The 20,084-nt window shown below is 43.9% G+C and overlaps 9 protein-coding genes and 1 long non-coding RNA gene across 14 annotated transcripts; 4 read left to right on the plus strand and 6 right to left on the minus strand.

The window, feature by feature from the left end:
• The first annotated feature begins 1 nt into the window (after nt 1).
• On the plus strand, nt 2-1,794 carry Rpt5 (26S proteasome regulatory subunit Rpt5). Its single transcript, XM_064693202.1, has 3 exons — nt 2-351; nt 416-836; nt 889-1,794. Exons 1-3 carry the CDS (start codon nt 142-144, stop codon nt 1,542-1,544), a joined length of 1,287 nt encoding a protein of 428 aa, XP_064549272.1. The 5' UTR covers nt 2-141; the 3' UTR covers nt 1,545-1,794.
• A 49-nt stretch (nt 1,795-1,843) lies between these two features.
• On the minus strand, nt 1,844-5,372 carry Hrd3 (HMG-coA reductase degradation 3). Its single transcript, XM_064694796.1, has 7 exons — nt 4,565-5,372; nt 3,767-4,512; nt 3,523-3,697; nt 2,882-3,030; nt 2,474-2,808; nt 2,208-2,412; nt 1,844-2,155 (listed from the first exon to the last, which is right to left on the minus strand). The coding sequence occupies exons 1-7, from the start codon at nt 5,013-5,015 to the stop codon at nt 1,844-1,846; spliced, it is 2,373 nt and encodes a 790-aa protein (XP_064550866.1). The 5' UTR covers nt 5,016-5,372.
• A 351-nt stretch (nt 5,373-5,723) lies between these two features.
• Nucleotides 5,724-7,049, plus strand: PTPMT1 (protein tyrosine phosphatase, mitochondrial 1). The gene is made up of 4 exons (XM_064693210.1): nt 5,724-5,897; nt 6,135-6,278; nt 6,396-6,713; nt 6,779-7,049. Exons 1-4 carry the CDS (start codon nt 5,886-5,888, stop codon nt 6,905-6,907), a joined length of 603 nt encoding a protein of 200 aa, XP_064549280.1. The 5' UTR covers nt 5,724-5,885; the 3' UTR covers nt 6,908-7,049.
• SdhD (succinate dehydrogenase, subunit D) lies at nt 7,045-8,021 on the minus strand. Its single transcript, XM_064693211.1, has 4 exons — nt 7,862-8,021; nt 7,660-7,775; nt 7,410-7,600; nt 7,045-7,351 (listed from the first exon to the last, which is right to left on the minus strand). The coding sequence occupies exons 1-4, from the start codon at nt 7,902-7,904 to the stop codon at nt 7,147-7,149; spliced, it is 555 nt and encodes a 184-aa protein (XP_064549281.1). The 5' UTR covers nt 7,905-8,021; the 3' UTR covers nt 7,045-7,146.
• A 165-nt stretch (nt 8,022-8,186) lies between these two features.
• Nucleotides 8,187-10,678, minus strand: udt (protein undicht). Its single transcript, XM_064693199.1, has 4 exons — nt 10,517-10,678; nt 9,990-10,408; nt 9,116-9,927; nt 8,187-9,055 (listed from the first exon to the last, which is right to left on the minus strand). The coding sequence occupies exons 1-4, from the start codon at nt 10,563-10,565 to the stop codon at nt 8,464-8,466; spliced, it is 1,872 nt and encodes a 623-aa protein (XP_064549269.1). The 5' UTR covers nt 10,566-10,678; the 3' UTR covers nt 8,187-8,463.
• A 760-nt stretch (nt 10,679-11,438) lies between these two features.
• Lsd-1 (lipid storage droplet-1) lies at nt 11,439-14,005 on the plus strand. Of its 3 annotated transcripts, none has more exons than XM_064693203.1 (7): nt 11,439-11,599; nt 11,662-11,960; nt 12,038-12,248; nt 12,562-12,758; nt 13,211-13,401; nt 13,468-13,645; nt 13,703-14,005. In XM_064693203.1, exons 1-7 carry the CDS (start codon nt 11,596-11,598, stop codon nt 13,847-13,849), a joined length of 1,227 nt encoding a protein of 408 aa, XP_064549273.1. In that variant the 5' UTR covers nt 11,439-11,595; the 3' UTR covers nt 13,850-14,005. The 3 variants fall into 3 exon arrangements, with proteins under 3 accessions (XP_064549273.1, XP_064549274.1, XP_064549275.1); XM_064693204.1 differs by having other exon boundaries at nt 12,565-12,758; XM_064693205.1 differs by having other exon boundaries at nt 11,443-11,599; nt 11,665-11,960.
• On the minus strand, nt 12,280-12,694 carry LOC135435932 (uncharacterized). The gene is made up of 2 exons (XR_010437456.1): nt 12,555-12,694; nt 12,280-12,485 (listed from the first exon to the last, which is right to left on the minus strand). It is a non-coding gene; the product is annotated as an uncharacterized LOC135435932 (long non-coding RNA).
• LOC135435928 (probable oligoribonuclease) lies at nt 13,842-14,700 on the minus strand. Its single transcript, XM_064693209.1, has one exon. It carries the CDS (start codon nt 14,633-14,635, stop codon nt 13,973-13,975), a length of 663 nt encoding a protein of 220 aa, XP_064549279.1. The 5' UTR covers nt 14,636-14,700; the 3' UTR covers nt 13,842-13,972.
• Nucleotides 13,994-16,135, plus strand: LOC135435927 (dnaJ homolog subfamily C member 8). 3 transcript variants are annotated; one of them, XM_064693206.1, is made up of 4 exons: nt 13,994-14,136; nt 14,938-15,123; nt 15,261-15,581; nt 15,640-16,135. In XM_064693206.1, exons 2-4 carry the CDS (start codon nt 15,055-15,057, stop codon nt 16,012-16,014), a joined length of 765 nt encoding a protein of 254 aa, XP_064549276.1. In that variant the 5' UTR covers nt 13,994-14,136; nt 14,938-15,054; the 3' UTR covers nt 16,015-16,135. The 3 variants fall into 3 exon arrangements, with proteins under 3 accessions (XP_064549276.1, XP_064549277.1, XP_064549278.1); XM_064693207.1 differs by lacking the exon at nt 13,994-14,136 and having other exon boundaries at nt 14,983-15,123; nt 15,331-15,581; XM_064693208.1 differs by lacking the exon at nt 13,994-14,136 and having other exon boundaries at nt 15,121-15,260; nt 15,331-15,581.
• Nucleotides 16,031-19,966, minus strand: tst (twister). The gene is made up of 3 exons (XM_064693194.1): nt 17,575-19,966; nt 16,442-17,509; nt 16,031-16,383 (listed from the first exon to the last, which is right to left on the minus strand). Exons 1-3 carry the CDS (start codon nt 19,879-19,881, stop codon nt 16,180-16,182), a joined length of 3,579 nt encoding a protein of 1,192 aa, XP_064549264.1. The 5' UTR covers nt 19,882-19,966; the 3' UTR covers nt 16,031-16,179.
• Between the last annotated feature and the right edge of the window lie 118 nt (nt 19,967-20,084).

A 20,084-nucleotide genomic window follows, 5' to 3' on the forward strand; every position in this document is an offset into this window, starting at 1 on the left:
CTTAGCTGTCAAACTCGGCAAAGGCTGGAAAAAACACGAAAATTTACAAGTCATCGACTAAAAAGGCAAAGCAAAGAAATCAGCTAGCCACAGCAAAAGTTTTATTTAAGCAAGTTTATTAACAAAGCAAATTGACGAAAAATGGCCCAAACACTTGAGGATAAATCAATATGGGAAGATGGCGAGGAGTCGCTGGGCGAAGAGGTGCTGCGTATGTCCACTGATGAGATTGTGAGCAGGACTCGCCTGATGGACAACGAAATCAAAATAATGAAGAGCGAAGTAATGCGAATCACACACGAAATTCAAGCGCAAAACGAGAAAATCAAAGACAACACAGAAAAGATCAAGGTATATAATACCAATAAATTAATATGCAACCAAAAATTGTAGCGTATACGAACATCTGTTTTAGGTTAACAAAACTCTGCCATATCTGGTGTCCAATGTCATTGAGCTACTGGATGTGGATCCGCAAGAAGAGGAAGACGATGGTTCTGTTACCGTGCTAGACAATCAGCGCAAAGGAAAATGTGCCGTTATCAAAACATCAACGCGTCAGGCGTATTTCTTGCCAGTCATTGGCCTAGTCGATGCCGAGAAACTCAAACCCGGTGACCTGGTTGGCGTCAACAAGGACTCTTATCTGATTCTGGAAACTCTGCCAGCTGAGTATGATGCTCGTGTTAAAGCTATGGAAGTCGATGAGCGTCCTACAGAGCAGTATTCCGATATTGGTGGCCTGGATAAACAGATCCAGGAGCTCATTGAAGCCGTGGTGTTGCCCATGACACATAAGGAAAAGTTCAAGAATCTGGGAATTCATCCACCAAAAGGTTAGTACGATTGCACTCTACTAAAAGTGACCAACTAAAACTTTATCCATAGGTGTTCTATTGTACGGCCCACCCGGAACTGGCAAGACTCTGCTCGCCCGTGCTTGCGCTGCCCAAACAAAGTCAACTTTCCTGAAGCTGGCTGGTCCGCAGCTGGTTCAAATGTTTATTGGTGATGGCGCCAAGCTTGTGCGCGATGCCTTTGCGCTGGCCAAGGAGAAGGCACCCGCCATCATTTTCATTGATGAATTGGATGCCATTGGCACAAAGCGTTTCGATTCGGAGAAGGCTGGTGATCGTGAGGTGCAGCGTACCATGTTGGAGCTGCTGAATCAGTTGGACGGTTTTAGCTCGACTGCGGATATTAAGGTCATTGCTGCTACGAATCGTGTTGATATTCTTGATCCCGCCCTGTTGCGGTCCGGCCGTTTGGATCGTAAAATCGAGTTCCCACACCCGAATGAAGAAGCACGTGCGCGCATTATGCAAATCCACTCACGTAAAATGAATGTCAGCAACGATGTAAACTTTGAGGAGCTATCCCGTTCCACAGACGATTTCAATGGCGCCCAATGCAAGGCAGTGTGCGTAGAGGCAGGCATGATTGCCCTGCGTCGCTCTGCCACATCGGTTACGCACGAGGACTTCATGGATGCCATCATGGAGGTGCAGTCCAAAAAGAAAGCTAATCTTAACTACTATGCCTAGGCTAAAACTTCGCAAATTAAATTTACTTGTAATCTTGCAAACGCGTCAACAATAAAACACATATTATATTAAACATTAACAAGAAAAGAAAAAAACATTGGTTTCTGGCCAAATTTATCTTTAGGAATCGTATCGCATGGATAAGCAGTTTTATCAGTACAACACATATATATTTTTTTGAGTAAGAAATTTCTGACTTTTAAATATCTAAAAATTCAATTCAGAAATAATAAAAAATAGATGATAAATATTTACATGGTCACTAATTAAACTAGGGATGATTAACCAATTCGTTAAGACTAATCAGTGGGATCGAGTGCGTTGCTGCTGCTGCTCGTCCCTGCGGATGAGCTGGCTGTTGCCACAGTCGAAGCTGCTGGTGTCGCAGAAGCTCCAACGGACGCTGGTTGAGCCGCTGGAGTTGCATTAACGGCAACAGCTGCTATATCATTAGCTGGCGGCTGCGGGGGCTGTGCAGGCTGCTCGGGCTGTTGGAATGGTCGTCTAGTATACATTATAATGCCCAGTAATAAGGTCAGTATGGTGATCATATATAAATCCCAATTGGCAGCAATGTTTTCATCCATATAAAAGATGAATCTGTATGGCGACTAAGGAAAATCGATTAGAGTGGGCCCCTAGTTGGCAATTTGAATATCTTACTTGTTTTATTGATTCCATCTTAGCTAGCATCTGAAGCTTGAAAAGCGCAATAGCTACAGGAACTTTGGCATCCGAGTTCGTTTCGGCTGCCAAATCATATAATCTCTTGGCCAAATGCCAATCCTTCTTCATGCCCAGGCCCTGCTCGTGCATATAGCCCAAATTAAACATAGCCTGTGCATTGTACTGCTGATCTGAAGCTTTCCTATCATAAAATTAAAAAACAAAATTATTAAAATCTGATGAATGATTTAAGATTTACGCACCTATAAAGAGCTGCAGCAGTTTCAAAATCCGTTTTTGTTCCCCAGCCATAGTAGTAGTAATCGCCCAGCTTAACTTGGGCCGCCGAATAGCCCTGGCCGGCAGCTCGTTTCCAGTAGTAAAATGCGCGGATCAATTCCTCGTGACGATCATTAAACACATGCACCTCCTCGCGATCTAGCAGAAAAGCTGCATTGCTTTGGGCCACCTCGTAGCCTACTTCAGCCATTAGGGAATACTGCATGTAGGCCTCATCGATGCGATTCTGCTTGTAGTCACTGTAGGCGTGCATTAATCTACTGCTCCATCGACCACGTTCCGCCACGTTTTTAAAGAACTGCAATAATCAATAGATAATATCACCAGACCTGAATAGCTATCGTAAGCTATAAATTAGCTGTAGAACCTACCTCAACAGCAGCTGGGCAGGATCGCAGCATGCCCATGCCGTATGCATGCATAATGCCCAAATTGTAGTACGCCAAAACATGGCCCGACTGTGTGGCCAAGTTGAAATACTTGAGCGCCAGTTTGTAGTCCGTCTTGACGCCATTGCCAGCTGGAATTAAATAGTAAATAAATCAATATTTCTTCATAATTTTCGATACTTATCAATGAGGAAGAGTTGTAGTAGGGGTGTCAACGAAAAAAAAATTATTGAAAATGATTAGCAGATTTATACGCAAAAATATTATTATACAAAAACTCAACTTCAATCTAAGATATAGTTGTCCGATGTTGATAAGATTGTTCGTATGGTAAAATACTAATAAAGTTTGCTCAATAAAAATTAAAACTCAAAACAGCTTTTCATGCAAGAAAAATGAACATGATACTTTGGTCCGATCCCGCAGAAATCATGTCAAGGTTAATCGAGATAATCTTAAAATTGAGTAGATAGTACTCATAAAAACAAACAGACAGACGGACATACCAACTCAACCGGATTATGAAAATACATTTTCGGAACGGAAATGTTTTTGATGCGTTACACATTTCATGACAGAACTATAATACTCTTTTTAAGGGTATAGATAACTGAATAACTTACTAAAGTACATGGTGCCTAGCTGCAATTGTCCATCAACCCAGCCTTGGTCAGCAGCCTGTGTGAAGTACGACAAAGCCTTGATAGAGTCTTTGGGCACACCAAGACCCTTCAGATACATGAGTCCTAGACCGCTCTGGCCTACAGGATCACCCATTTCGGATGCCTTAGAGAAGTACTATTAATCGAAAGGAAAATTACGATTATTTACATTTAAAAAAGATTTTTAGATAGTTTCCTGTCTCACCTTAAAAGCCGTTTCGTTATCCGCCTTGATTTGCTCACTACCCTCCAGATAGAGCTTGCCCAGAAAGGCAAAACCTATAGCATTGCCTGCATTGGCGGCAAGCGTAAAATATTCCAATGCCTTTTGATGATCCTGCTGAATAGCCTTGCCGCCTTGGTAGTACAACTGACCCAAGCCCACCTGGGACTGCACATCGCCCTTATCAGCCAACAGCTGATAGTAGTCGACAATTTCAGTCTCGTGACTGCCTGGGTTCTCTAGCTCATCTAGCAGCCGGACTCGATGCACCACCGGTCCATTCGCGAACGTTATTTTGGAAGCTACCTTCTTGGCCACACGCTTATATTGAATCAAAGCCTTCTCGCAGCTGGTGGGCACATTGATGCCGTACAAATAGCGATACCCCATGGCCATTTGGGCGAGCGTATTGTCGCCAAGAGCTGCCAGCGTATAGTGCAGTAGAGCCAGCGGTTGGCTGACATTCTTGCCACCCACGCCCGCTGAGTACAAAAAGCCAAGACCCATGTGAGCTTCGGCTACTCCTTCGTTTGCCAAGCTCTCGAACTCGTCGGCGGCGTGGTGAAAATCAAATGCCATCCAATGACCCAAGAGAACGGCCCAGGCCAGTTCTGCGCGTGCCTTAAGATGATTGAATGCGGCCGCCTTTCGCAACAGTGTGAATGCAACGCGTTTATCAGTGCGCGGCTTAGCCAGCATCTCCATGGCGTTCTCGTAAAGGCTCTGAGCTGTAATTTAAATATTGCAATACTGGAACGCTTTTGCTATTGAATTACTTACCCTCCATCTGTTCGGGAGTCCGCTCGACAGCTTCAGCGGGAGTTTGCCCTGCTTCAATTTTTTCGATTTGAGCTTTCAGTTTTTGCTGCTTCATTAGACTGTCGTTCCATAAGCGCTCCAGTACTGCAGCTGGCATTAGTTTAGTGCGCGGCGCGAACTCCTTGTCCTTGTCCTTAAGCTTGGCCGCTTTGCGATCGTTGCTGCCTGGTGCTGTTGCTGACGAGGATAGGTCGACGGGAGGAGCCTTAGCGTCTTTCTCGGCTGTTGTTATCTCGTCGGCCTCAGTCTTGCTCTGACTATGTGGCTCCGTGGAGCTAACGGCCTCTGGCTCGGAAATTGCTGTCGTGCTGGCGCTTTCGGAGAGTGGACCCTGCAGCTCCGCCCGCAAGAGGTGGCTGCACTGAACCAACAGGAGCATCGAAATGCACATTATGCTTGGCAGTCTCATCATATGGAACGTGTCTCTGTCTTTGCCGCAAAAAAGATAAGCGATAAATATACTAAAAATTTTGGTAGTCTTTTCTTGCCTCTTTAGGTCTGACGTGTTGTGTTATTTACTTTTTCTTTTGTGCACACACTGATTGTTTTTTCACCGTTTGATAGGGCTTAGTGCTTCCAGTCCAGTTTATCGCTGGCGCATTTTATACCAGTGCAGTTGGTTTAATTGTTGGCCTATTTGCCCCTTGACAGCTTTAGTAATTTTCACACGTAAGATTAAAGAACCTTTCATTTGTTGCAACAATAATTACTGCCCAGTGTTGTGAACGACGCAATGGCAGAGATGAGCAACAATGTGATTTTAAATCGGCGAACTGTCACAACTGTCATTTGTGTTCATGTGTTTTTTATTGTTAAGTGGAATACAAATTTATTTTAATCTCAAATTTATAGTTAAGCGTTGTGTGAGTATAGAAAAGTAGTTTTTAAGCAACCCATTAAAATGTTAACCCAATTCTCACATGAGCTGCGAGTAGAAAATAGTAACAAGTTCTCAGTCCCTTTTCATTTTTACCAATGTAAGCGTGATTTTATTAGATATGTTAGTATTATTGCATGTTAATACTTGTGCGCGATAGCTGCTATGTTATCTCTAAGAACAGTGACTGATTTACCGATATGCTCACCTTAGTGAGCCAGTGTTAAGAAACTTTGTAACATGAGCTTTGCTTGTTTTTGTTGTTCCATTTCATAATGCAAATGCCTGAAACAGCAGCACGAAAATTAGAGTGATAATTCGTGAATATACTAATTAATATACGAGGAAGCATTGTTAGGGTGTGACTCATTGTTCTTTTGAACCGGAGAAGCTCGAAAAAACGGCATGGAGATGAGTGTAAGTTACGACTGCGGCTGCAAGCCAGCCCCTGGCACTGCGCTCAACAACATCAATGAAACCAGTTCCAAGCCGCGCTCCAAGCGACTCAGACAGTCACGCATTAAATTATTCATGCTTAACTTCGTAAGCTGGTGAAAGTTTACAGCTGTTGCAGTCCGTACTCTAGACCCGAAAACGTAGAGCGTCAATTATTAATCCCACACCTCTCCCTACCCACCTGTGTATCAATTAAAGGCGGCTATGCTTGCTCGTGTTTCCTTTTATCCGACGCTGCTCTACAATGTCCTTATGGAAAGGGCAACGGCAAGGAATTGGTACGATCGCATTGATGAGAATGTTATACTTGGAGCGCTGCCCTTTCGAAGCCAGGCAAATGACGTAAGTTACGCGACTCGAGACCAAACAAACTTTATAATGATTTTGTTAAATCTATCAAAACTCAAAAAAAAAAAAAATAAATAAAAAACCCAATAACTTATAAAAAATTCTCAACAGTTAATCGAAAAGGAAAACATGAAAGCTGTCGTGTCAATGAACGAAGATTACGAGCTTACCGCGTTTTCAAACGACTCGCCCAAATGGAAAGCCCTTGGCATTGAGTTCCTACAACTAGCTACTACCGACATATTTGAATCACCCAACCAAGAGAAGCTCTACCGTGGCGTCGAGTTTATCAATCGCTTCTTGCCATTGTCAAAGCGCATAGCCAAAATAAACTCGTCGCAATATGCCGAAAATATTGGTTCGGTTTATGTGCACTGCAAGGCGGGACGCACACGTAGCGCCACCTTGGTGGGTTGTTATCTTATGCTGGTACGTAAAATATCTCAGGCGTTGACAAGTCAAAGCTTTTGTTTAATTGTTCGCATTATTTTTAGAAAAACGGCTGGACCCCAGATCAAGCTGTGGACCACATGCGTCAATGTCGTCCACATATCTTGCTGCACACCAAACAATGGGACGCGCTTAGAATATTTTATGCAAATAACGTAGAGGCCAAGTCATGACCCAACCCTGATAACAGCCGTTGAAAGTTTATTAAATACGTAACATATGGTGCCAGTTTCTGATTTTGCTACCATTACCAAAAACTAATTAGTGCTTTTTCATGTAAAACGATGTTTTAAATACAATTTTGTTAAAATACGAGTTACAAGTTATTTTTATTTATTGCTAATGACTAAGAAGCAATCGTCGAGTCGCTGTACACAATTAGTTAACGGGTTCGCCATTCTCTGGTAGGCAATTAAGCTTTGTTTTCGGAATCCTTTCCCTTGATAGCCCAAAAGCGCTTAATACCATTGGCCAGACCGACGTCATTCTTGATAAAGTAAAATAGGCCTCCCAATGTGGCAACAGAAATTATGATAAGAGCAATGTGAGCAACTTTTGGTAAAACATTGCCGACGACACCTGGACGCAGGTAGTCGACTACCATAGCTTCAACGCCCCTGTAAAATGAGTTTTAATTGTTGTAATTGTATGCTGGCCTCGAACTGTTCATCTTACCAATGGGTGTGAATAACTACAGAGATCGCCAAAAGGGCGTCCAAAACCTGCGAAGGGGCGGCAAAAGCTGCAGGAATAACTGCCAACAGGCCAACAGACACTAAGCGCTCAAGCGTCCACAAGCCTGTGTGGTTACTAGTATCGGAAGCCATTCGGGGAGCGCTCACTGAAATCTGTCGCATCGCCAGGGGCTGAAATATCGGATTAACCAATTAAATTAAAACCACTTGATTGATTCTCAAATAAATACCGCTACTTGCTTGGCCAGCACAACAGGCTTTGTCAGAGCTTGGCGTTGCGTGTTGGCCACAATTGTCGAGTAGGCCTTCAGCGGCGAGAGACGCACGGATTTAATAAGGCTTGCAGCTGTCGGTATGCCAAACGACAAGGTTATATAATAAGAATAGTGGTCGGATAAAATTCGTATATTTACAGTTAAATGCAATACTTACCATTGCCACGTCCAACGCCACGCAGTAGCACAGAAGACAACATGTTTATTATTTTGTACAATCGAAAATTTTGAGCAAAATATAAAAACACTTATTGGCTTGAACAACCACAGCCGACTTTTACAAAATTTCGCAGCACTGAAAACGTCGAGGCCTACTATTTATCGATGGGGGTGAGAGCTATCGTATAGAGTTATCGGTTCCACCCAATATATGTATGTTTGAAATAAAATATTTTGAAATCAAATATTAAATGTATTACGATTCGGAGATTTGCATACATCGATTAAGTTGGTAAAGGTACTGCCATAATAAAAAAAAGGGATAGATATTGTAATATTTATTTAGCAGCTGTAGTAGTTTGTACAAAAACATTTGAGATTCTTTTGTGGACGGAATGCAAGTGTTGCAGAGATTTGTAAATCTGCATAATAATGAGTTGTAAAACCTCCAATTATGTGTGTACTTATAAACTACATAGATATGTTGAAAAAATTTCGTTAATTTCATTGCATTTTTAAGGCACATTATTAGATATTTCTAAAAGGGCACTTTTCGGCTCGGATATGATGGATGGTACTGAACAAATTATTCTAAACTTATTAAGCGACTAAATACCTGGCTAGTATATAAATTGCGCTGATGGCACAAACGACCGGCACACTAATAAGGGAAGCCAAACGATTTGCGCCGGCCTTGTAAAAGTCCCAATCAAACACAATATTCGAAGCATCTGACGGTCTCCAAGGATTGAAACCATCGTCGAAATACATTGGACAGTCGTCGCGTTCACGTTCGTACTCAACGGCATCTATGGCGACTGCAGCGCCTTCAGAGTGATTCCACGAGGTCACGTCTTGGTTAAGCTTGCAGAATGCGCCCACTGCCTGGGACATGAGGACACGGTTTAGGTCGGCGCGTTGATATACCCAACAACGGTATTTGGATAGCGGATCCAAATCATCGTAGGTAATTAAATAGGATTTCAGATTTTCCTTCCAAAAGCCAATGCATTTCATGCGGTAATCTGGATCACTGTAGATATCAACAGGTCGGCCCAAATGATCCACAGACAAGCAATAGTTCTCATCGACAGCCAATTCCTTTTGGTCTGTATCGCAAACTGATAAATCAGATATGTTTTGCTTGCAGTGGATATCGGGACGTGGACTCAGAGTAACGCCACCAAGAATTCTAAAAGTATATAATTGAATAAGGTACATATTTCTATTAAATGTAAAGTTAATTGCTAACCTTGTTCTAAAGGGATGCTCGCCTCTTTGGGTGAAATTGAACTTGCCAGCGACTGGACAACGGACAGAAACCGGGTTTTTCGCTAAGAACAAATCGTATTTCCAAGCCTCTGAATTAGGAAATTGTACCCAAGAGCAGACTGTGCTGAAATCATCCTTGATTACAGCTAAGCCCTTGCGATAGCGTATAATATTGTGATGTCTGGGCATAAAGTCAAAGCACACGTAATCCTTTTGGCAACCATCGACGGTGAGACGCGCCATCATAACACGATTGCCCCGACGCTCGCGGCACACGTAAATTGTCTTACGGTATCGTGCTCTATCTGGATAATATGTCTCATTTATGTGCGTTTCACTGATAGACACATCGGCATCAATGTTAGCCGTGTTCACCCATTCGCCAGAGAAATTCTGGGGAAGCGTACAGCCGGGCTCAACAAATTCAGCCTTAACTGGGGTAAGTTTAAGACGCTCTGGCGAGTTTTCGGGTGTTTTGAGTGTATTGCACTCGGCAGTGATGGAGACACCCACATAAAGATCATCGTCACGATTCTTGAGGAAGCAACGGTATTTTTCATCCTTACGCGACTCTTTTGTATTGGCAACAGCAAAATAATGATTTTTTCCCACAAACCAATCGCCCAAGCAGCTAAACTCTACGGTGCCGCTGAAGGTGCCCTCCATGCCCTCGCACTTTTGATAAGTGATGTTGAACTTTTGATTCTGTATAAGAAACTGTGTGCCAGCCGTTTGACAAGATTGGATGCGAGCATCTGGTTTATTGCACACGCCCGTAAAGCGGAATCGATTCTATAAACAAGTGTTAATTATAATTAATTAATTATACAGTTTAACTACGTGACCAAACTTGCCTGATATGTAAAATGCCAAACGCCTTCGAGCGACGAGCGACAATTGATTGGCACAAAGTTTTCGTTGAACAGGGTTATCTGCTGCTGATCATCTTTAATGCCCTTGCAAACGTTTTCAACGGTGGGCTCCTGGCCAGGAGGCAAGCCCACACATGGTCCCTCGAATTTCTCAAATATGTTTAATGTGCGAATTATCGTACGCACGCAGTGATAACAGTTAACGGAGCGCTCCTTAAACACAAACGAGTACTCGTCGCCGCGGTGTTTCTGGTAGTTGATGCAATAGCCACGAGTGGACATGGAAGTCGCATCGATGATCGTTTGGGTGGGCAAGCCGACCTCCCATGAGAACCACGAGCCCTGCAGGATCTTGGGTATAATGCAGTTGCGCTGCTCCAGCTCATTGAATTGTGCGTGCGCTGTAATTAAAATTTGGGTAGTGCCGAAATTATTGAATTCTCAATGAATCACAATTAAGCCTCGCTTTGAGGCTTGGGTGTGGCAGTAGCTCAAGTCGCTGTACTAACCCACGCTAGAGACGCCTAAGAGGCAGATGAAACTAATGTATTTGTTCATTTTGAAATCGCTTTACATAGACACTTTTATGTGAACATTTTTTAACAGAACACAACCCTTAAGCAATTGAAATTAAAACACAACTTGAGCAAAGAAAACACGCAACAAACAAATTTACCAACTTCTACGTATACGTTTTACAGCACTGTAGTCGCAACACTGAATTTTACAGCACTGCACGCATGTTCAACTAGTTGTAGTCGATTTATTTCGTACTTACAGTTTAAATTCAAATTGCATTAGTTCATAGCGAGACTCTGTCCTGAGATCAAAACTCAAATTTTTCCGACACAGACAAGCTGCAGACACATTATCTGATTATATTCGTTCTTAACCGCTATATGTTGTAATTAAAATGTCTGGCTGATTACAGAAATCACAACTTAACACAAGCTGAAGGGAAAACAATACAATTGCGCTAAATTTAATGCCGTCTGGTGCTCCTAATGCGAGCATTGACAGCTCTGACAGCTATCTGTGGTATTCCAATTGTCGCACGCTTAACGACCCGAACGCCCCCGCAATAATGACTAACACACATTAACATAAATCTGTTTAAAATACACTTTGAACTGTTTTCATCATTTTATGAGATGCCATAAATGTTTTCAGATAAAAAAGATTTCTGCAATCAAATGATTCACGCTTGGCATCTATGGAGTCCCTAGTTTTATTGGGACTATAGGAATCCGTTTCTGATTGCACTTTGGAACTTATTCAACTTTCTACAAATGGCATGTTGTTGATAAGTGTAGTCTAGGTACACACTTTTGTGTGCGGACCGCGTCGTGCTTATCACTGGGCGGTAAAGGTCACTCCGTGCATGACGAGCCCGTCGACCAGAATGTCTATTAAGCGGTCAGTGCAAATTTGGCGCAGTCTCAATTCGAAGCCCGTTTAAAAGGGACGTGCGCTCTTACATTCTCTTGTAAACTTAACTTTATATACGTCGCTCTTTCAAAAAGGAAACCCATTGCGGGACACTAAGGAATAACCCAATATACCAATTTATATTGCTAATCACAATCAGATGGGTTAGTACGGAGCGGTTATATCTGATCAAGTGTATGTTCAACGTGGCCTTAATCCTTTAAAGCAGCTGCAACAATGGGAAGTGGGCTGCATATGGAAGCCATTGATCGTATAACATCGATTCCTTTGGTGGAGTCGAGCGTTAAGCGTGTCGAGCACATCTACGACAAAGTCAAGAACAACAATCGCCTCTTCAGCTGGTACTTTGAGACGGCCGAGGCGACAATTAGTGCCGCCTACGACACGGTTCAGCCGGCTGTCAAGCTCTTCGAGATGCCCATCAAGCGACTGGACAATATGATGTGCAAGAGCCTGGATATATTGGAGCAGCGCATACCGCTGGTCTATCTGCCGCCCGAAATGGTAAGTGGAGCTGCGGCCCCATAGACGCCAATGTGGCATGAGATCCGCTTACATAGGCCATCATTTTGTGCTTAAAGATGTATTGGAATACCAAGGAGTACATGTCGGATCATCTGGTGCGGCCCGTGCTCAAGCGTGCGGATTCAGTTAAACAAATTGGAACTGCGGTGCTCGAGAGTCCCCTGACAACATATGCAGCGGATCGTATTGATGGCGCCTTCACAGCTGGCGACAAATTCGTTGACAAATATTTGATCCCCATACGCATAGACCAGGATCAGACGGACGGTGAGTGCAACTTAAAGCAACAGCTCAAATCTTAGACTTAATATACGTACGAAGCTGACGGCATGCAGCTCGTGGTTTATTTTTAAAATCCGTCGTCAGGCTTCACGTAAAACCAAAAACTGGCGTCCACCGAGGTTATCAGTCTGTGCTCCACATGAGTTTTGAATCTATTTGATTTTCATTTTGTCGCCTGCCTAAGCGGCGGCAAACAAGTCATGCGATAAGACTCGGCTCAACCTTATGACAAAAAAAAAAACATTTAAAGAAAAACCTAGGTATATCATTTAAAAATTATTTTTAATTTACTGCACAGCAGCGCCCCATGATGATGATAACGAGCCAGCAGGCGCAGCGTCCGACGAAAGGGGCGCCATTAAAGCAATTCATCACGGTCAACGCTTCTCTCGCAAGCTCAAACGCCGCCTGACACAAAGAACACTCGCCGAGGCGCGGGCCCTCAAGAAACAAAGCAAAGAAGCGATCCATGTGCTCATCTATGCTGCCGAGTTGGTAAGTCGAAATCATATACATACCAGTTACAGTTAGGCGCGTGTCGTGTTAACTTTCGGGATACACGGTACATTTCGTGCGTGTCACGACTTATGGTATGCACGACTTAACATTTGTCGAACATTAACAGAAATCTAGCATAAAATAATAATAATAATAGTAATAATAAAATAAATAATAAATATTAAAAAAATAATAATAATAAATAATTGCACAAAATTAATTCTAATATCGAAACTGAAAATGATTATAAAAACTTATTAGGTAAAAGCAATGCTAAAAAGAAAAATTAAACTAATTCTATTTATAAACTTTTAAGCGAGATTCTAACAAAGTTGCAAATTGTTAAACTGATAAGTTCACTTTTCTAATCACAAATATTAATTACGCGCCGGACACTTAGTAAACAAGGCTGAATCGACTTACTTAAATTTAATACCCAAAATTCCCAGATTGCCACAGATCCGAAGCAGGCGATGCAAAAGGCCAAAGAATTGTGGGGATACTTAAGTGCGGACGAGCCGGAAAATCAAGCCCGACCCGTGACCCTGGAACAGTTGATCGTGCTGCTGACGCGCGAGTCAGCCAGAAGAGTTGTCCACCTGGTCAACTTCAGCGCCAATGTAGCCTCAAATATACCCAAGTGAGTGACTTATTAAAATGCAACGAAGTAGCCCAGGCTAATAATAATAAATAATTTCAATAATAGACATTTGGCGCACACTACCACGGAGGTTGTGCATCACATAATATACATAAACAATCGCATAATCACAATTTCTCGCTTGGATAAGGTCAAGAGTATATCGAAAGAGGAAGCCGAATCTCTATTGAAACGCATGCTCGCCTTCTATGGCAACCTGCAAGGGCTCACGAATGGTTATCTGGTAAATATATTGCATTCTCCGGCTACGATTGTATTTTGCAACGCAATTTACTTGCAGGAACGTGTTGCGAGCTTTCTGTCCGGACGGATCGAAGCCGAGAAGGTGACGGGCAGCGAGAGCAACTCTGTCAGCAGATCCTCGAGAAGACGACAGGAGGCAAACAATTTCTCGCCAGCTCACAATAATATAAATGGAGTCTATTGAGAAATCGAGTTTTTTATTGCTGTCGTATTTTTGTTTCTAATCATAGAGTTTTGCTTTTGCTTTCATATTCGTACTAGTTAAACAGTTTTATTTGTTACATAGTGCATAAATCTAATATTAAAATCATTTAAATAAATGCTCCTTATAGTATTTCAATTCTACTATGCTCTCTTTAATGTCATCGAGGCTGCGGTGAGCGAGTTTTTTGGGTGAAGCTGCTTGGATAACCTTCGGATACCATCTGGTTGCCAGCTCCTTAAGAGTTGAAACATCTATGATACGATAATGTAAATATTCATCGACCGCTGGGTAAAATTTTCGTAGAAACAAACGATCCATATAGATAGAGTTGCCGGCTAACGGGCACTTTCTTTGGGGTATGTTTTCCTTAAGAAACTTCAAGAGAATGTTCTCCGCCAACTCGGGGGTTACCTCGGACTCTTTACACCTGTCCACCAGGCCAGATTCATTGTGATGCTTTATGCACCATTCGTTCATGTTATCGTACACGTGTGCCGCATGACGGATTGCGAAACATGGCCCCTCCGCTTTGATATTTAAATGCTTGTCTGTTATAATGCAAGCAACCTCCAGTATCTGATCTTTATCTATATCTAGTCCGGTCATTTCCAAATCCATCCAAACAATGTCTGATTGATCACCAACGGTATTATTGCACGTGCTCATTTTAATCACTTGAGTATGGCCAAGCGCGGGTATCTGCTTACTTTGAGATCGAATAACGCTACTGAATAAGGTACACAGGCGATTAAATACAAAAATCATTGATAAAATTATTAAATTTAAGTTTCCTACTGGCCTTACGACTTATCAATTTTGAAGTGACCAGTTTTCCAATTTAGGGAAATTTTAACAGCGTAGCAACAGCTGTTTGGTGCTCAGTAATGGGGGAGTCATTCTGTGAGTTATGTTGCATATAGTATTTAAATATTATTAGCTATGATTAATAATCATATTAAATATATTAAATAATATAATATTTTTGCGATAATGAAGTGCTATTGACAAATATGAGCAACAAAATTATAAATACAAAAACCACTGGCTTAACATTACATTTTTTGCAGCACTGCACAGCACTGCAAGTGGAATATTTGGTAACACTGGCTGTACCTTGTGCGTTTTCTCTACGTAAAACAAACGATTATAAAAAACAACATACATAGCTGAAACAAAAACACAAAATGTCCTCCTCGACGTTAAGAGATCAGCCCGGGACTTCAAAAGAATCGTTTGAGGACTTCTACACTGAAGTAAGTTGAGTGATGGTAACAATGCCGTGCCAGCGCCAAAGCCAACGCAGACGGCTGCGGCTGAGGCTCTTCCAAAGATAGCAAAAATTGAATTTCATTATACACATAAATAAACGATTTTGTGACTATTTTCGCAGGTGAAAGAAATTGAAAAACGCGATTCAGTACTAACTCCTACTCAACAAATTGATCGTTTACTTCGTCCAGGTTCCACATACTTCAATCTTAATCCTTTCGAGGTGCTGCAGATTGAGCCCGACGTCGAGGTGGCCGACATAAAAAAACGCTATCGCACCCTGTCCATACTGGTACATCCAGACAAGAACCACGATAACCAGGAGCGCGCCCAAATGGCATTCGATATAGTTGCTCGTTCCTGGAAAATATTGGAGAACGACCTTACGCGCAAAAAGTGTTTGGAGGTGTACGAGGAAGCCAAGGGACGCACGGATCATATGGTAAACATTCATTAGCCTCGATTTAGTCTTAAAGCCAAGCAAGTAATTTTGTTTTTAGATTGCTGAAAAACGTAAAAAACTTAAAAAGGAGGGCAGATCCTTTGAGCCCATACCAGAAGACGATCCTGTCAAATATAAACATGCCATTTATGTTATGGTTATGAAACTGTTTGCCGACATGGAACGTCGAAGGCAAAAGCTTGATCAGCGCGACCAGGAGGAACGCAAGCGAAAACGAGAAACGGAAATCGAGGAGGAGGAACGGGTCAAGGCGGATCGCGAATGGCAGCAAAACTTTGAGGAATCTCGTCAAAGCCGTGTTAATAGCTGGCACGACTTTCAATCTGGCGCTGGCAAATCAAAGAAAACAAAGAAACAGAAACATATGACGGGCATGATGGTACCGCCAAAGTTTAAGCCGGAGACACGATGAAATTCGCTTGTGCTCGTCGCTTGCCGTCGCGTTATTTTACACATATATTTTTACATTTTTATAAGTATCCTTTGGAATTGTAATTGACATGATTAGTAATTTGTAGTTTTAGGAAAAACAATTCTGTGTTATCATTTCACCATATTTCTTTTTGTGGCCTACATCTTAGAGTTCCGTGTATAAACTGGCTGTGAATACAATATCACGCTTTATGGCCGCGGAGGCCTCTTCCATTTTGGACTGCAGGCCAGGATTGCCTATCCTTATGGCGGCAGTTTTTACATCACGCAGCGTTTCGTCCAACTGCTGGATGCAGCGCACAATGATGCCCTCCTGCACCTCAGTCAGCTTCATGATCTCAGCAAAAGGCTGCCAAAAACAATAGCGAGTTGGTGAAAAGGTTTTAAGGGATTAAGGCTGAACTCACCTTGTTTTTGGCCCACTCATAGACAACCTCGAGCAGTCCAAAGTTTAAATTATTCTCTGCCTCGATTGCCGCTTGACAGCGCTGCTCCTCGGCCAAGATGGTGTCATTGATTTGCTCGAAGGCAGCAACGCATTTCTTGAGTGGCTCTGGTATAACAGGCTCGCCTTGGATTTTGGCCTGAAACACCAGACCCGATAATAGCGCAGCTATTTCCGCCGGTTCCAGATCGTTAAACATATTGCAGAGTATCAGCTCGGTAATTAACAGCTCATTCTGGCCCATCTCGCAGGCGACCTTGCCCTTGAGCGTCACCTCGTTAAGCTCATCGATATAATTCAGGGCGCGCAACACCTGCAGCTTGTTGCAATAATCCGGATACAGGGTTAAATTCTTAGCCGAGTTCTTGAAGCGCAGCTCTTCTATGTGAATCTCCAACACACGCCTCTCGTAAACCTTGGCGAACTCCTGCTCAAATCCAGCAATATTGGTGTGTGGCAGCACATCGCCCACCTGGCGTGCTAGATGATCCACATAGTTCAACATGGCCACTTCGCTGTCTGCATTTACATTTATCTCCTTGGACATGTTAACGTATTTAATGCTCTCCGGATTGGCATTGTATGCCTCGTTAAGCTGATGCAGCTCCGTGACGGCTTTGACGACTGTGGCACCAGGTGGCGCATCCTTGAACCGCTCCAATTGCCGCTGTTCCCAGTTGCGTATGATGACATCGGCATCCACTTTGATTGTTGACTTTGTAATCGTTATTATATCGATGGCTCTAATGTCCAGCACGGTGTGTCCGCCAATTCCCTCTGGATGGAAGAACTTGTGCTGTGGCGTCAGCGAGAGAATTTTGTAGTAGAGCTCGCCACGATTGACGTTGTCGCTGTCATTGCTCTTGAATTGATGGTCCAGCACCAGCACCTTGTAGACGGTGTCCTTACCCAGGACGGACTTAACATTCAGCAATATCGCTAGCTTGTTATAGTGCTTGCCCTGGGTGATGACAATGACGCGTCCTACTTTCAATTCCTTTTGGATTTTCGGCTGGGTTACAATGAATTTCTGGAAAAAAACAGTCAAGAAAGTTAACACTTTATTTATTACTATAGGTAGTTGCAACTACTGACCATTATGCGATGCTTCTCCTTCCAGTACTCCACGGACTTGTCGTAGAAATAGATCAGCGGCTGCAAATGCTCACCTAAGGTGGGCAGCATGGCGAACTTGTCCTCGGCCAGTTGCAGCAGCTTCTGCTGCGTAGGTAGCTGCAGTTTCTGGTTAAATTCCTTGAAGCTGAACTGCATAATGTCCTCCACCTTGATGCTCTCAATGCGCAGGCACGTCAGGATAACGGCGTAACGTAGAATAAATTGTGACTGCAGCTTCTCGGGCAGACCCAGAATCATCGGACGCAGTTCCATGGAGGGCGGCACACTTGCCTTGCACATCAGGATGACGGTACCGTTTTCATCGTGACCACGTCGTCCAGCGCGTCCGGCCATCTGTATGTACTCGCCCGGCTTAAGATTGCGCATCTCCATGCCATCGAACTTCTTGTGCGAGTCGAAGATGACCGTGCGGGCCGGCATATTGACGCCCATGGCAAAGGTTTCGGTCGCAAAGAGCAGCTTAACAAGACCGTTCTGGAAGAGCATTTCGACAATCTCCTTGAGAATGGGCAATATGCCGCTGTGATGGACACCAATGCCCCGCTCCAGTGCGTCCTTCAGTGCCAGCACCTGGGGTATAGTGCGGTCGGGCGGCTTCAGCTTGGCCAGGCATTGCAGGAAGAACTTTTGGACGGCGCCCTTCTCGACCGCCGTATTGAGATCCACGGATTGCAGTGAAGCCACATTTGCATCGCAACGATTGCGGGACAAGGTGAAGGCCACCACAGGCATCTTGTTGTTGCGCTTAAGAAAATCAATCAGACCAATCCATGTGCACTGATCCTGCTTGCTGCTGACATAGTTTTTGGGACCGCCCGCTTTCGATTTGCTCTGCATCTCCTTCTTGCGCTCGACAGCCTTCTCGTAGTTGCCCTGCAGGAATTTGCCCTGGGCATCGACCAACAGAAAGATGTCATCGCGGCTCTTGCCACCGGCGCCAGTGTAGAGGTAGTGCATCAATGGCACCGGACGCTTCAGCGTGCTAATCACGTACACCTTTCGCTTCTTAGTGCTACCTACCCAATCGGCCAGCTCCATGGTATTGGGCACTGTTGCGCTAAGCATGATAATATTCACATGATCTGGGAGCAATATGATGACCTCCTCCCAGACGTGGCCGCGCTCAGGATTGTTAATATAGTGCACCTCATCGAATATGACGTACTCCAGATCACGGGTAATGTCGCTGCCACAGTAGAGCATGGAGCGCAATATCTCGGTGGTCATGATCAGGCACGAGGCGGTGGGCTCGATTTGCAGATCGCCAGTGATTAAGCCCACATCCTTGAAGGTTTTGCGAAAGTCGCGATATTTTTGGTTGGACAGCGCCTTGATGGGCGACGTGTAAATGGTGCGGGTCAGATCCCGCTTGGACAGAGCAATGGCATACTCGGCGACGACTGTCTTGCCCGCAGATGTGTGCGCCGCGACGAAGACGTACTGACGCTGCTCCAGCTTGAGAATGGCCTGCTTTTGGAATACATCGAGTTCAAAGGGAAACTCCATGGCGGGGCAGGGTATTTGCTCCTTAAAATTGTTTATCGGCTGACTGATGTCCACCATTTCCGCCCAATCGCTGCTGAAGGTATTCGCTGTGGTCGATATATTCAGCACGGGCTTCAGATCTGCGTTCATAATCTCGTCATCCACATCCTTAAACTCTGCCGGAAATTGCAGATCTCGCTGTGGTGCCTTTGCGCTGGTGGCTTCGCTGTCGCTACGCGTCATCTGCAGCCACTGCTGCACGTCCAGGTCCTGCTCCAAATTCTCCAGCAAATCTACATTGCTGGCGATGGCAACCGGCTCCTCGGGCTTCTTGGCTTGCGAGAAGTCGTGGCCACTGACAAAACCCGGCGGCACTGTTAGCAGCTTGTCGCCCAGCTCAAAGTTGTCCACTTCCAGCTTGGCAATCTCCGGGGGCTGCTCCTTGGCGTCAAAGCCGCCCGGCCAGAAGGGATAGTTCATGTGCGAGCCCCGCGTCATTTCCTCCAACAGACCTGGCTCACGCTGCATGGACATCGAGTTATTGGCATTGGCGCCCACATCCTCCACATCGACCTCGACAAACTCAAGTATTTCGCCGGTCACAAAATCTCTACGTGGAACCAACCTTGTGCTTCCCGGGCATTTGGGAATGTGCAACAGGCGCAATTCATTGAACTTGCGCGGCAGCACATCGGGCAGCGGATCATGAATGGATATATCTGGATAAAGTATGTAATTGCGCAGCTTCTCAAGATTGTCCTCGCCGCGAATGGTACTCATTGTGCATCTGCTTGAATCTAATTTTTAATATTTACGCAGAGCGACAAATGAGAGAAAATAAGAGATATGCATACAAACATACAAACAACTATTCCGTATTCAGTGAGACCATGCTATGCGAATAAATTTTAATAAAATACTTTTTTAACAAAATACCAACTATGCTGTATTAATACGTGCTTAAGCAAAGGATTTCTTGAAAC

Source organism: Drosophila montana, unplaced genomic scaffold, assembly GCF_035044405.1.
Source record: "Drosophila montana isolate Dmon_TW-CO22-7 unplaced genomic scaffold, ASM3504440v1 contig_3733_1, whole genome shotgun sequence".
NCBI classification, from domain to species: Eukaryota; Metazoa; Arthropoda; class Insecta; order Diptera; family Drosophilidae; genus Drosophila; species Drosophila montana.